Source organism: Erithacus rubecula (genome assembly GCF_903797595.1).
Source record: "Erithacus rubecula genome assembly, chromosome: 1".
NCBI lineage: Eukaryota > Metazoa > Chordata > Aves > Passeriformes > Muscicapidae > Erithacus > Erithacus rubecula.
The window spans coordinates 97933210-97945576 of NC_136658.1; the positions used below are offsets into that span (position 1 = coordinate 97933210).

At 35.0% G+C, this 12367-nt stretch overlaps 1 protein-coding gene across 2 annotated transcripts in view; it reads right to left on the bottom strand.

Annotated features, from left to right (window-relative positions):
• Positions 1-12367, bottom strand: part of RPS6KA3 (ribosomal protein S6 kinase A3) — a 74165-nt gene that overhangs the window by 45493 nt on the left and 16305 nt on the right. Inside the window, exon 3 of one of the 2 annotated variants that reach the window (XM_079320361.1) lies at positions 7105-7275. The exons of the other annotated variant lie outside the window; for it this stretch is intronic. Coding sequence (XP_079176487.1) covers positions 7105-7275 — 171 coding nt within the window. The remainder of the gene's footprint in view (positions 1-7104; positions 7276-12367) is intronic. 2 annotated transcript variants of the gene reach the window in all.

The following is a 12367-nucleotide window of genomic DNA, read 5'->3' on the forward strand; positions in this document are numbered from 1 at the left end:
AAACCCTAAAGGAAGTTGAAACAGGGTCTTAGCAAGTACATATTTCTCAGTAGTAATGAAAAAGCCCAGAAAAGCAAGAGAAAAACATGAGATTATCCATACATAGCCTCTTCAGAATTTACCCTTCAGAATTCTGAATTCTCAGTAGGAGATCTAAAACTGCTCTGTGTAAAGAAGTGGCCCATGCAGAGATGGATGGCCTAAGTTCATCAGGGCAGAACAAGCTGTGTGTTATCTGCAGACCTTTTTCTCAGCACTATGTTCCAAGGACAGCTGAAAAGCTGGTTTAGGACTACTAAACTGGGCTCTGAACTGGTATTTAATGAAAACTACCAGTAAAATCTACAGTACCATTGCAACACTTACTAGTGTTTAAATAGCACCTCAAAAAATGGAAGCATTTTTAGTCTGCAAATTTTATATAAAAAGGACAGAAACAATCAACTAAAGAGTAAAGTAATTTTAAAAATATATGAAGATATGCTGCAATACTGGCAAAATAATTCACAAGGAAATACTCTGAATCATCTAAATAGGCAGCACAGGATCAGATCTGTGCTCTGACTCGTAGCAGAAAGAGGAAAGCCATTCAGAATAAGGAACAGTAGCACATCCAAACACCACAGGAGTTTCACCACACCTAAAATTCTCAGCCTCAGCCTCCTGAAAAAAATGCAGAAGCAAAGTGTGAACATGCATGACGACAAGTGCTTGGCAAAGAAATTTCAGAACACCAGGACAGAAATAGAAAATTCAGCAAGAATTTACCCTTAAAGAAGTGTATGAACTGTAAGAAGTGAATTAAACAGAACATCAAAGAATAAACTGCTATGTTACATATGGGATGCTTACTTAGGAAAGGTATTTCTGAAAGACATTTCTCCTTTTCCAGATACTCAAAATTATGGGAGTATGAATAGAAATATTTTAAACACTTAAATCTTCATGATAGCATAGTTTAGCTAAGTTACTAAAAGAATAATTAGTTCATCAGCTTCACGATGAGTGACAAAGACTTGGGTATATCCTTTTCAATATACTGAAAGTATAAATTAAAATTATTATATGCATAAATTACTCCAAAGGAAAAAAGCAGCAACTGCCTAAAAAATAAAGTTTCAGGACAAAAATAATAATGTACCAGTGTATTTAAATTGCTCCTACACACAGATGACATTTAAGGGGTATAAAGTCATGAAGTGACATAGAATTGGAAAGGTAAGGAAAAAAATCACAGGGAAACATTTACAGCTTAAGACATTCAAACATTAGAGTCAATAGCATGTGACTTTAAAAGTACACTGGACACTTCCTGAACAGAAAGGCTGACTGCATAGTCTCTGCTGTCAGCTTCAGTGAAATTAACTAAACAGAAAGCTGACCTAAAGCAAGATACCCAAAAACTAAGATTCCTAACAAAGATAGACATGCAAACAAGATTGGGGGTTGGAATGGTCCAGGAAGATTTACTTGATCATAATAGTGTGGGATTTTTAAAAAGTTAAATGAAAAAAAAAAAAATCTGATTAACTATGTAGAGAATAACAAAAAACCTGTCAGGTTTAATTTTTTTTATCATACCAAGAGCAAAGAGATACGTGCTGTACATACCACCAGTACCTATAGATGAAGGCTTTTTGAAAGAACATTATTTTTAACACGTTGAAACACTTCAAAAGGATTTGCATTAGTTTTTGGATTACTCTGAGGCCCATTACTGTGAAAAGTGGATGTTCTTACTTGATGACAAAAAGGAGTAACAGCAGCTAAATGCTAAACAAAATAAGTGACTCCTACACCATATCCAAGTTCCACCTGGAACAAATTCAGAAACAGATTTCTGAGAAAGTTCTCTTTACAAAAGGTTGATTTAGAAAATCCCTGAAGTCATTATTGCATGAGACACGTGCTGAATAGTTACCCTATCTTGAGTCCTTTGCATCAGGAAGGGGATACTGAAGATAACACACAACATCTGCATGCTGTTACAAGGGACTCAAAAGAACTGAGTGCAAAGCAAGGCTAGCTGCATGTTCACTTTCCCATGACATGAACATTACCCAGATGAAGGGGAAAATCTCCTCAGAAGTGCAATGAATTTCAGCTAGCAGATGACTAAATATTGATCAAAAAAAATTCTCCTCTGCACACTCGCTGGCTATACAAAAAACAGCAAGAAATACAACACCAAATCTGTAACATCAGAATAAAATGTTTCATGGCTGAAGAAAGTAAAAGGCCACATACCAGTCCCTTCTGCATCTAACAGAGATGGAAGAAATAAAGAATGTAAAAAATAAACAAGGACAAAACATTAAGCTCACAATTGTTTTAAATAAAACCTCTGAATTTTACAACACAATTTCTGGACAGAAAGAAACACCTACAGTATCTTTACTTCTAGAACTGATAAAAACCTTGACCATCAGTAGGACACTTAAATAAACTGCCATTTTTCAATAGGAAGCACACATGACTAGGACATATATGGCTATACATATTCAAGTTCATCAAAACCCAGTAGGAGGGAAATCTGACACATGCAACAAATCCTTGGATGGGTCCAGTAATCATAAAAGTTCTTCCCACACATCAAACATTGTTGATATGCTGACCAAAAAGTGTAAAAATGAGGTTAAGACTTGGACTTAAGGTAAACATTAGATAAGAAGTTTAACAAATTTTAATCTCAATAAATAATTAAAACCTTTATAAATAACTAAACCATTTTAAGCGACTGCTGGAGAAATTAATTTAAATACTTATAATTCTGGCTCCAGCATTAGCCAGGTTTCACCTTTACCTGATAGTTCTGTACTGGTCTTAACAGAGTAAAGAAGGTACAAACCAGAACCATCTTTGACATATAGTTACTTACAGACATAAGTCTTAGTTATGACTTAATGTGCTCCTTAAGAATTTTTTCAGATTTTTTGCTGTAAAGTGATTTTCCAGCTCCTGTTCTTATAAAGTCTTCCCTGAATTTTTTATTTTTACTACCTCATTGTTCATGTTATTATGGAAGCCCCTGCATCACTGGTTTATGCTGCACATAGGGCAATACCCCCACACTTCCAGCCTAATCCCTCGACCTGCAGTGGCCACAGCTGCTGAGGGAGCAACCATGGGGCTGTGTTAGTGGAGCTGAGAGCCCTTCCAGGAGTCACTGCCTGACAAAGCCCAGTCACTCCCCCAACCTATGCAAGATGTTTTTCATAATGCACCATTTAGCATTTAACTGTGCCAATATTGTGACTTTAATACTTATTTTAAACAGACCCTATCAATGCATGTAAAAATGTTGGTGCAATCCCATCAGCAACTCTTTAAGGAACTATTTAATGAGTATTTTCTGTTTAAAATCACATATTACACTACTTTCTGTATCTATTTCATATGGGGATAATTTACACATGAACAACAGCCAGAATCACCATTAGGAAAGACCACAATTCTGAAAGTTTACCTTCTATAGTCAGGAATCAGAATAAGAGAAATAAAAATCCTTTTGATAGCTTTAATCATAACAAAGTCAAAACTCTAAGTCAAACCATACTGCCCATATTGGTGAACACCTCCCTCAAACATTAGCCATTTTTCAAGATCAGTGTATCAGTCCTAAAATCAGTGTATGCTGTTGACCATACAATTTTCAAAAAAGCAAATCCAATGAATAAAGAGCAAATTGCAATCTTATTTTTCTCTTGAAAAATGTGCAGCAGCAAAGATGCTGCTTTAATCATTTTTCATCAGCAACATAGATTTTTCCATTTTCTTTACAGAAGTAGCAGCTTTGTTTTCACCCCTCTCAATCCCTTTTTAGGAGTATTTTGCTTCCTTTAGACAAATGCACTTTCCTGAAGCACAAGTACATTCAGTAAAAGCAAAGATAAGGCTGAAAAGAAGAAAAATGGATTCCCAAGCAATTTACTTAACACTGTTCCAACAATGGTTACAGACAACCTTTTACTACTTTGTTACTGTTCTGCTAAAAGCTCTGCTGGACATGGCTGTGTTTGGCAAAATATTTGTCTATCACAGGCATCATAATGTTTATCCCCATAATCAAATAAAACATTTCTAAAGTATTGACTATGATATTAAACCTTGGTGCTGAAGTTACATAAAGCAGTTATGTCCTGTAAGGACAGTAAGCTTATTGGATATCAAGTGATTTTAAAAGGATGACTCAATGTTGGCACAGTTCCCCAGCTCATATACACAATTTCCTTTTCCTCCCCTCCCTTTAGTCAGGAAGTCTCCTAGATGCATTTTTACTTTCCCAATTTGTTATGAACATAGGATGAATTTTCAGCATTATCTGCAGAAATGAAAGCCTCCTTTTAAGCTATACTTTTTAAAGTAACAACAAACTGAAAACCAATTACTTTTACCTCTTGTATTAGAGCTTATAAAAATCTTCATTAAGGTAAAAAATTTTTAAATATCTTAAGACAAATTTGATATACATTCAGACATTCTATACTTCTACCTTCAAATTCAAAACTACCTTAAAAATAAAACTCACAGTCCAACAAATATTTCACAATCTCCCATTATTTTGGTAAGCAGTGTTAGAGAGCTAAATCATGGACCAAAATCCATTCCTTATAACTGCAACTAATATTCAATTTGAGTCACTTAATATAACTTCTACTTACATGCTCATACGCAATTTTTCTAAAAAGTGAAGTAAAAATCCTTCTTCTAAAGTAGCAATTATTCCAATTCAACAAAATGCAAAGCAGTACCATGCATAAAATTAAGTCAAGCTGATCTAAGGATATTCTGTGTATGTTGTCTGTTTTACACTACTATCAAAGAAAACTGGAGTCAGAAAGACATGCTTTCACAATTTATATCTTTCTTTTTAAAAGATGGAGAAATATACAATTTCAACTAGCATCATATCACTTGTTGAAGACAGCATCTATTGCTTTACCTGGCAGAAAATAAGATTTTCTAAAAAAAAAAAAAAAAAAAAAAAAAAAAAAAAAAAAAAAAAAAAAAAAAAAAGAAATCTTTATTTGCAAATGTTTAGTTTATGGGTCTGGGTGTTGTTGCTTTTTTGGGAGGGGGTTGGGTTTTTTTTGGTGGGTTTTTTTTTGGTTTTTTTTTTTTTAATTCTTGAATTGCTAAGTCTCTCAGAGAAAAACAATTTGCAGAGATAACAAGTAAAAAATTATGTTTATGTGTTTATTCTTTACTCTTTCTCCTCTTTTTAATTTCTGTTTTTTTCTGCAACAATTTTAAGATCTAGAAGGATGCCTATGTCAGTATTTGTTCCACATAGACAACTCACAGAATGAGGAGTGCAGATCTGGTTACTGAGACAGAACTCCTCCCATTCTTTTGGCTGTACAGATTAAATTAGATGAAGAGTTTGAAGAATGAATTCTGTCCCAGAGAAACAAGCCAGAGGAGAGGTAAGGATAAATGGCCCTATGGATAATTGTGGTTCACAGGCTGGGACATTAATTCTGAATTATATGAAAATATAAAAGCACAGGACAGGGTCACTACCCCTTCCTTCCCAAAGGGCCTGTGAGCAGTAGGTTGTTTGGCAGGTAAGCTAAGGAATTCCTGTAAGCATTTTAAAAGCCTAGTGTCACCAAAAGTAGTTTTGCAATGCAGTTCCCTTTTGATCAAACAGCACAAAATTATCTCATGAACTGAAATGTGCTCGTCAGCATTGGAAAAAAATACTCATTGGGTGGAACTTTCATTTCCCAGTAACTCTGATATAAGTTTTTCTCCTACTTTCTAAGCACTAGCATTTCAGAGAAGTGCAATTAAAAAAAAAAACAAAACAACTAACTCAAACTTAAAAATCCCCAAACTATTTGGGATGAAAAATAATGCCTGCACATATTCAGCACAAATCTAGGAAATCTACAAATTCTGTTTTATTACCATAATTTCCTAAGCATATACTGAAATCTATATGGTTGGTCTGCAGTAGCTATCATTTTAAAATCAATAGAATGTTGAAGACAACCTAACCAGACTGCTCTAAGTAGATAAAACTGTCATTTTTTAACCAAATTTCTGATGAATGGCTTTCATGTTGCCTGTGGAAAAAAACTATAGTTCAAGACTATGAGTTGATAAATATTTATTTTATAAGGTTTACATCAATTGATTTTAATGCAACCTATGTTCCATAGTTTTACATTCATGTCTTGTTCTGGTGTTTCATTTATGGCAAGAAAATTCCATTTCATTTTTTAATACAGACTGCAAAATTTAATACAAATTGTTTAAACCAGTACATGGGTTAGTAGGTGTCTACTGCCTTTACAAGTTAATAGACCCTCACTTACACTGTTAAGTCATTACACAACATCATGGGGTTAGGGTTTTTTACCCCCTCAATGAAAAGTATTTGCAGACTTACAGAAGGACTTTGATTTGACTTCCAATGATAAAATGTTCTGTTCCATTGTATGTTTACATGCAAGGCTAAATAGCTCTAAAACAGTGCTTGGGATGATACAATACTCTACTAGTAATTTTTCTCAACTTAAACCAAACTTTTTAATGCTTAAATATATGCCCAACAAGATGAATTATACAAATTAACCATTTAAATGATAATTTAGTGATAGCAAAAGTTGAAATAGCCCTAACACTCTTATGCAAGCACCACTACCCTTCATGCCATTTCAGAAGTAAATTTAAGATATTAATAAGCCTGATTATTTTTAGCTTATTTTGACTATCATCACACAGAGCCATATTTTACAGTTTAAAGTACTATATGATGATGTAACCAGCAAAATAACCACTAGGTATTAAAAATACAGAAGTTTTATTAAAAACTTGACTCTCTGTGAGAAAACATACACTCCACATCTCCCACTGAAATCTGAGTTTTTCATTATTTGCACACAGGTAAAAATTTCCTAATATGACTAAATTATCAGCAGGTATCTTAGAAACTTCTACAACATATGAACATGCCACTTTTTTAAAAGGAAATAAACACTTTAATATCCAAACAACGCTGATCTCTAAGCAGTGAAAGACTAAAAGTGCTTTGAAATCAGAAGTTAGACTTCCCCCCTTTCCCCCTTATTCTCTTAAATAAGAAACTAAGCTCACCCGAAGAGAGCGAACACGCAGAGCCAGAAACTTAAACATGACTAAGAAACCATGTTTGGAGTGTCTGACTGAGCGATCCTCAGTCCAGCAGGGAAGACCAGCCCTGGAGTTTTTGCTGTGACCAGCTGTTCCGGCAATTAGAAAATTTCCTGTCAGGCAAGTCAGACACAGCTGGGGGATGGGGAGAGGGAAGGGGGGAAAAAAAAGGGTAAAAAAAAAAAAAAAAAAAAGAAAAAGAAAAGACATCACAAAAAAAAGACACTGATTTCACACACACACACAGAGCCATGATAAAGACAGACTGGGCAGCAGAGGTACTCATGTTGCTGATACTTCTAGAGATCAGCACAGGAAACTTAAGCAGATTGCCTGATAGCAACAGGCTGTTGCAGATGCTACTGATTCCTGGTACCCAGAAAAGAACAAAAGAGACCAGGCACCTCTTTCAGAAATCACACCACTATGCAACATTTCACTGATTAAGCACAATAGCAAGTATTTTAAGTCCTATATGTAATAATTATATTTTCATGAATTTAACTTTACAAAATATTTTAAGATCTTACATATCACTATCATATAGACTTCAGAGCAGAGAATGCCTAAAGATTGTTTTTATTTACTAGAGTTTAGAGGACCAAAATGACCTCGTGCCTAGTCCTTTGAAATCCTGCACATAGGAAATACTACATGTTCTAGGCCAAGGCAAACTGCAGAAATATTTGGATTGCCCAGCTCATATGTCTGACTTATGCACCAATATTGCATTGCTCTGTAGAGAGTAAACTTCTTGAAGTGAAAAAGATCCCAAAGCTCTCTTTCAATGTTTAAAAAGCCCCAAACAGTTCAAATGTTTTAGGAATTAGAATTCAATCTAGTTACTTCGAAGAGTAAGAGATGTTTTTCATTTGATCTCTCTAGATTTAGTATGAGAACTATCTTCCTGAATATTGACACTATCTTTAGCTTTTTGATACTTGTTAAAAAACATGAACTCCAAAGTACATGCTCCTTTAGTGGAACAAGACTGTTTTTCAAGTAATAAATAAATGCAATTAAAAACCTTTAGTCAAAGGCATATACACAAGTATTCAGCTGTAAACATATCCAGGTGATTCCGTTTAGTGACTAGGTATCAAAGGAAACATACAGCAAAATACTGTAGTCCTGCTTGCAGAAGACATGAAAACAAACTCACCCTGCAGACAGCTTCCCTTGACTGGGTTCTAACAAATATCTAGATTACTGCCTTTTTTGTCATATTTTAACTCCTCTTCACAAGACAAAGGCAGTAATTTAAGTGACAGAACACATTTCTGCTATCTCTATCCCACATCCTGGCTCCCTACAGAAACAGTTTCTAGGTTTTTTTCCTTTAAATTGGGATTACACATCATCCCAGTGTGAGCCAAGATCCTCTTGTCAAAACACAGAGGTGAAATAAAGACCTAACTACCCATACCCCAGAGGCAAAATTGTCCCCTTTTAGTGTTCTCATGTACTCCTCTGAGTCTTTTTGTCACATCTTCAGGGACGATCTTTCAAATTCTGTGTACTGAATATACAGAATTATTATTATTATAATAAACACAGGCCTTCAGGATGCACTACTACACAAAGGAGAACTCTGTGACTCAACTGAGGGCTCAGAAGTCCTCAATGCCAATGTGCTTTTTACAGTGTGTAAAAAGTGTGGTACTTCTTTTTGGAAGAAGTAATTTTTTCTACAACAGCAGTAGCACAGCATGAAGAATTATTAAATATTGGTTTCAAGATGAACAGAGCTCATGAACACAAGGAGTTTACTGCAACACAAGGATTTCAAATATTCCATAAATAGCATAAAAATTACTTGAAGCTATCCTCTCTTCAATTGTTTCAAACTTGCAGCTACTTCCTCCTTCACAACTGAAATACCTCAAATTAATTTTGCAGTTTAACAAAACTTAAAAGAAATTTAAATAGATGAATGAGAGACCATGCAAGCTCTCTGCCTTTACCCTGTCAAGAATAGATACAATTACACTAAAAGCAGAGTGACAAGGAATCTGAAAGTCACTAAATTAAACCCTGTGGTACCAAAAAAAGAGCTAAAGGTAGAAACCAGAGCAAATGGTAAGAGCTGCTCTAACTGCAACATTCCTTAAAGTTGAAAAGATACTGTGGATAAATAATAATTCTCTTATCTTTTAGCTTAAAAGATAAGAGCATATTTTGCTGCAGATATGCTAAGGGTGACAGGAACAAGGCATTTCAACTGAAACATTTGTACAATTACTGACTACTGCTCTCCCAAACCTTTTATGTGACCTCCCAGAGAAGTACAAAGCACAGTGCTCAGGGGTCAGTGGGGTTACTTCACAACAATAGCCCTCCAATAACCGGCATGAGTCTGGCAGGTGGAAGAAATTTCTTGTGTTCTGGGAGAACACAGCCTGCATGGTTCCCAAAGAGCACCAGCAGCCAACCAGAAACATTAAGATATAAGCCACACAACTCACTTTGAGAATCTCTCAGAAGAGAGCTTGCCCTTTTAAATATTCCTTCGTATATGAAGGAGACAGGTTAGAGGGCAGCAGTCCCCAACAGGGGAGTCTATGATAAAAAGAACAAATTGCTGCAGCAAGTTGCTTCCCTACCTTAAAACCTTTGATAAGGATTTGTATCATACTTGTTTATCAGGAGACACAACTGTCTCCAAAACAAAGGGAATGTGGTATGCCTGTCAGTCACAGTTCTGTCAACTGCAGAACTCCACTTGTACAATGCATTTCCTTCTCCTTCGGTACAGAAATATAAAGTCAATTAATCTCCCACCTTCCCCTCCTCATTGTTTAAGTTAGATGATCTGAGTTTACAAAAATCAGGAGAAATGCTGTCTAGACTTTGAAGAGAACTGAGCTCATAGACACTACAGAAAGCAAGAGAACTGAAAAATGTTGAGGAACTCTCAAAGCAATACAGAACATTTGGGAATCTGTGAATTTTACTGAATGTTGAAACATTTAATCTAAGTGGAGTCCATCAGGAAAACTGAAAATCTCCTACACCCTCAGTTTAAGAAGTGTAACAATGCAAATTAAGTCTTTACAGTGCTAAAAAAGCAAGGCTCTGTAGTATGGATTGCTTTCAGCTACTTGCAAAAAACAAAGAAGCGGCACACATATGGAATGAAAAGCCCTTGTTCGACAAAGGTCAACAGTTGAGGGACAGAGAGCTAATTTTTTGAGTTTTCAGAAGCTGAATAATATACTTTTCTTCATAAGAAATACATTTGCATAGCCAAAGCAGCAATATTCTATTAAAGAGGGGGTGTGGCAGCTTCCATCTGTCAGTTTACAGGCTTTCTGGGGCTACCATCTGTTTTCTCTCTGTGTAACAAGTAAGCAGCTTGACTTTGAGCATTGCTTACACTCTCAAATAATTCAAATTTTCTGACCAAGATCCAGAAAGTACCCTACACATAAGATAGCAAATGCAAAATAAGTCACTCAGAAAATCCAGTAGAACATATCAAAGACAGTTTTGCTGTAACCTTTGCTCCACACCTGATGACACCTTGGGAGAAAAAATATATTCCAAGGCTTGCCTTCTTTATATATTAGTTTGTTATCTAAGACCAAATGGTCTGCACTGTTTACAAGGATACTGCAACTTCTTTCTTACATGAGGATCTGCAAGGTCAGTCTCAGAGAAGCAAGATGCACCATGTCACTAAGTTGCTAACAAAATTCATCCAAGTTTCAGCAGAGTAGAGCACTTTGGAAGATAATGAATTTCCAATTTCATCATGTTAGACAATAAAAAAAAAAAAAAGAAAAGTAAAACATATCAAAATATTCATCAGAAATGCCTTCAGTGTCATGTTAACAAACATGACTGTTCTTAAACATGGAAACTGTTACCAATACCTGAGCAGGAATACCCAACAGAAGAGCAGTCCTGAAATGGTGCTTTGGCTTGCCAAAAGGCAAACAAAAAAGTTTCTGAAACATTGAGTTCTCTCTAGTACAGAATATTAGAAATTGAGGTAAAATTAAAAATCACTTAAAGTCTCTCTGAAATGTTTTAAAATCTAAAAATATAAATAAAAATTAGTTATGCTTTTTTCCTGAAATTTCCTGAATAATGTTCTCCTCCTACATTATTTTCACAGATGAAGACATAACAAATGAGATTACCCTAGATTAAACTGGATTAAGTATTGCTGCTTAAGTGTTGGGGGCTGTTTTGCCCATGGCTGTAACTGATGAATGATTCCCCTCTCCTTATCTTGACATCCCCACTCCAGTGCTTTATAGATTTAGTGTAAATTGTATGGATATATGCATGTAAAATATAGAATCTCAGGAAAGGAAAAATTCAATACTTCAACAAAGAGACTGTATTGTTTACATGCTTCAGATTATTTTTCCAATGTATCCTGAATCACACTTTTCTTACAAACTCTTTTAATAAAAAACACTGATTGGAAAGAAAATGATCTTTCATCTCTCCTGACTGCAAACAGATGCATTATTTAAATACTACCAGGAAAAAACAAATTAAAAAGACGTTTTAAATTACTGACTTCCCTTTGCAAGCATTACTTACTCTACTTTTTGACTACCCACTGACTAGTTATTGTTACCTTAATTATATATTTTTAGTAAGAGGATGACAGCTACTGAGATTTAATTTTATCATCCCAATCAGCATATTTCAACATTATTTATTTTGATTTAGTCTTATTTCTATGTATGCTTTAATTCTGCTTGTTTAAAAGTAAGGTCAAAGCAAGAAGTCAAGGGTAGTAATACAACCCACCACCTGCATTGAATAGAGATTCATTGCAGGTTTGAGCCTGAAGAGGTTCCACTTGGCCTGCACTGGAAAAAAGACAACCTTTAGTCCTTGCAGGTTACCAAAATGAAATTTTCCTGCAACTTACAAACGAAAACTTCACTTCTAGTGAAAAGAAAACTCTTTACAAATTATTGGAACCTAATATTTTTCTTATGTTTAATAATTAGGCTTAAGCTAGTGGAATGCATGGTAATACATCAGTTGCACTAAGTGTTTTTTCAACTACATAGAAACCAGGTAACAGAATATAAAGAACACAGCACAAATATGAAATGCTCTTCACATACACACAAAATGGGAAGCCACCTGCTAGAGTAGCTTAAGTTTCTGGTTAGCTTTAACTAGCAATAAAGCATGGAGCATGATTGCAATAGCTCAAAACAATTAATTTGCTCAGTTAATTTACTCAATCTCTATG